Genomic DNA, 3,968 nt, shown 5'->3' on the forward strand with positions numbered 1-3,968 from the left:
AATATCTACTTGACAAGAATGTTAGTTTACCACTTTTGAATCACCATTTTTTTTTCCTAAGTTCCTATTTCCCGTGTGCCACTGACTTTTATTTCAGTAACAAGATATTTGGAAATATTTCACAAGTTAATCAGTTACCATAAGCTTGACACATAAGAATTTGTGTTGACCTACATGGCACATACATAAAACTTCCAAAAAAAAAGTCAACAATAAAATATATCTTACACAACACAAAACGATACAGAAATTATGTTTCCATTGTCTTCATTACAAAATTTCTTACCATGTGTACATACATCAGGTTACAGATACTTCACTTTTTTTTTTTTTTCTTTCCAGGAGCAAATGTATATTATTTAAAATAATGTCAGCAATATGAGAAAAGTTAGTAAAGAAGACTTCAAAAAACAAAGTTGATCCGCCATCTAAACCAGCAGAAAGCAATTCAACAGCACGCTTCCAGTTCCCATCAATATGTTTCAGTATCTTTAACAGGATTACTGATGCAGTAATTTTTGCAAACTAGTTTCCTGTGCTTGGCCATTTTATAGCAGTTCTAGATTAATCCAATGATGTTGCAAACAAAAATACACTGCTCATACAGGCTAGTCATTCTCTCAGGTTTAAATAACAATTACTTATTCTCTATTAGTACTCTAGATAGATTAGAGTTTAGAAACTCCTTTTTCTCCTTCACAAAATCAAACACAGCTTTTTAGTCACAGAGCCAGTGGCTTCAGAAGTACACTGATTTGATTTCATGCAGTATCAGGAAAAAAGGGATGCTTTGAGGTTACTCACAACATACAAACTTACCTTCCCACAAGCTCTGCAATGATGCCTTCTTTTGGTGAATGTAAATCTGGCCTCGCATTTCATACAGTTTGGTGCTTGAGAATCTGGAACCCAAACTGGAGCCACCTCACCCAAAGTCGTAAAAGGCTTTCTGGCTGGAGCTCCAAACTGACCAGCTCTGAGATCATTATCTGGACTATCTGGGGCTACTGCAAGGCACGGACTACTAGAGACTCCAGATTCATACTCTTCCAAATGTTCCCCATTAGCATCAGTAACAGAGGCATTTAAAGATGTTTCACCGGGAAACGCATCTGTTGTATCCCCTAATTGTGTTTTACCAAAGACATTTTTGTTTTTACTATTACCTCCACAATTTGGGGGAACAAGGTCATTTTGTAAGTGGTCCGATAATGGCTTTGGAATCTGCAGTTTAAGATTTGTAGGTTGTTTAGGTCTTGCACCACCAAAAGGAACACTGATAGATTGCAGATTAGTCACTGGTTTTGGTGAAGTTTGCCCTTGCATGGATGAAACCTGACTACAAAGATTATGCAAATAATTTTTCTTTATGTGGTCACCAGTGCTATTTAAAATAAGACTGCTCCCTTCTGTGATCTCATTTCCTCTCTGTTCATAAATATTAGCATAACATTCTGACTTGCTCTCCTCTATCTCCTTTTCCTCTGTTACCGAGTCTTCCTTGGAGGGCAAAGTCTTTGGAACATGAGCAACAACTGGGTTCTGCATTCCATAGGAATCACAACCATTAGACAGAGAGCTTGCTGCTGATGTAGCCATCACATCAGAGAGACTGGACCCTTCAAGCTCATCTATACCAGTTCCTTGTAAGCCTATACCTGCCTCCATCACCCCATCTCCACCTTCTTTACTATTACTACATGCCTCATCAGGCTGTTTCATCTGCAAGAGTCTTTCATTCTCTCCCAGAGTTTGCTTATTATTCATCCCATTCAACTTAGTCGGTTCCCAATTAGTCATCTCCTGAGATTCAGGGCAACACTCTGCCACGCTGAGCAATTCCGTTGTGCCAAGATTTTTATCACATTCAATGACTTTGCTTGCAGTGGCACTAACATCCTCAGGGGCAAAATGTTCTGCAACACGTTCCTTGTAATTGCCACTTCCAGCCACATTAGGTTGACAGTTTTCAGTGAGCCCAGATAGCCTAGACTGTAACTGTTGGGTTGTTTCCTCTTCTACAATTAAGCTTCCATTACTTGAACCAGAAGAAGAGTTTTTAGCCTCTAGATCCGTTCTCTGAGGAATGGCTTTACTAGTAAAATTTTCAACTGAGACACAATTTTCTTGCATTTTAATGGTACCATCAACTGGTCTCTGTAAAAGAGTCACTGCATTAATCCCTGCAGCTGCAGCTTCTGAAAACAGTGAATCTTTACTCATATTAAAATCATCCTTTAATTGAGAGGAGGGGCATGCAACGGTCAGGCTTTCAGATGAAGCATTAACCAAATGACTTACAGAGTCATCTTCAGTACACAGCCGATTTACTTGCTTTTCTGTATCTGTATCTTTTTCCATGGATCCATTTACAGTAACACTAAACTGATCACTCTGATGGTTTTCATTATCCAGTGTAAAGCTAATAGTGTCCATTAGGGACTGACTGTTGTAATTTTTACAATCCACCAAATTGCCACTTTGTAGTGTTCTTCTGTCACAGTTATGCATGACTGCCACCACTAGTACATTTTTCTCCTCTGGCAAGCAAGCTATATTTCCACATTTCTTTTCTCCTGCTTCCACAGTGTTACACTGATCACCCTGATTACTATTTCTTTTAATCAATTGGTCATCTGCTGCTGCCTGATCATCAATCCACATGACTGGGGTCTCTGGGCTTATACTAAAATCCTTTCCATTAGCACAATGATCCCCTCCTCCTGTTGGTGTAGTCACTGAATGAGACACGGAGAAAGACTTTAATCTCTGTTGACATTCATTAGGAGTTGTAGCTTCATTCACATTGGCCACAGTCGGGTTAAATGACAGACGACGAGAAGGCGGCTCTAGAATCTGATTCCATTTTGCACCCAATAATGTAGGTGAAACAGTGGCATCTGAAACAGTGTTTAAATAAAGAGAACTTACTGTCCTGTTAACACTACAGGCTCTATTAACTCTGTTGCACTGGAATGCCCCAAATACAAATTTAGAGATGTTCAAATACAGGTACAACAGTAAAACATATTTGCCATAACTAACATCCTTGGTCAACCATTAGTAGTGTAATTGCATAATGTTTCTGGAACTCAAGAAGTTTAGAGTAGCACCAACTAGTACCAGGCTGAATCTACACAAGCAACCTTAAACTATTGATTAATATACTTTAGACAGCTAGAAATGCCTAGAAAGATTCCCATTCCCATAAAGTGTTCAACTCCCTTGACAGCACAGAAATAGCCATTAGACTAAGCAAAAAATTTAATACTTCAAATACGATAACTTTCAGTATATGATTTATGTGACCTAATAAAACATTTCTATGCTGGAGTCTCCCAAAACTGCAAAAGAAGCTTAAAATAAGTTTTGCCTAATTTGTTTAAAAATATTGGCATTGAGATTAAGCTTCACAAAACCTTTCTTTAAAAAGTGTACCGAAGATTTTTCTATTAAAAGAGTAAGAAATTTTAAAAACATAAACAAGATAAATGGAAACAGAACAGGATACTACTAACAAACACCAAAGACACACCATGTAGAATTAACAGATGTTTTTGCAAGTTCTGAGATTAATTTGCAACTCAAAACCAAGAAGGGTATCAAAGATCTCTCCCTTCTCAATGGTGTTCTCTGTAGAATACATCTAATGTGCATCTACAATCTTGTTCAAAATGACTCACCTTCGTTTTGCTCAAATTCATCTAAAACCTTATCGAGGTTATATGCCTCTGCTTGGAAATAGTTCTCCATTTGTCAGGGAAAGACCACCAGATTCTTGTCTGAACCTGCCAGAGAACAAATTACAATCAGATATTTAACCTCAGTCAGCAGTGTTCTGCTACATATTGCCCCGATTTAAGTGGAAAAGAAGTCCTTTGTAAATCAGATTTTACATACATTACATGCATAAACTGAAAGTATTTTCCAGGAATAAAAATTATTTATGTCCTTAAACTTGTTTAATT

At 37.6% G+C, this 3,968-nt stretch overlaps 1 protein-coding gene across 1 annotated transcript; it reads right to left on the reverse strand.

Moving 5' to 3' along the window:
* Positions 1-819: 819 nt before the first annotated feature.
* LOC104457750 (zinc finger FYVE domain-containing protein 9-like) lies at positions 820-3,753 on the reverse strand (the record flags this gene model as incomplete). Its single annotated transcript, XM_010078918.1, has 2 exons — positions 3,684-3,753; positions 820-2,900 (listed from the first exon to the last, which is right to left on the reverse strand). Coding segments are annotated over exons 1-2 (2,151 nt in total), but the record flags the coding sequence as incomplete, so codon positions are not given.
* Between the last annotated feature and the right edge of the window lie 215 nt (positions 3,754-3,968).

The sequence above is a fragment of the Pterocles gutturalis genome, unplaced genomic scaffold, assembly GCF_000699245.1.
Source record: "Pterocles gutturalis isolate BGI_N339 unplaced genomic scaffold, ASM69924v1 scaffold7776, whole genome shotgun sequence".
Classification (NCBI taxonomy): Eukaryota; Metazoa; Chordata; class Aves; order Pterocliformes; family Pteroclidae; genus Pterocles; species Pterocles gutturalis.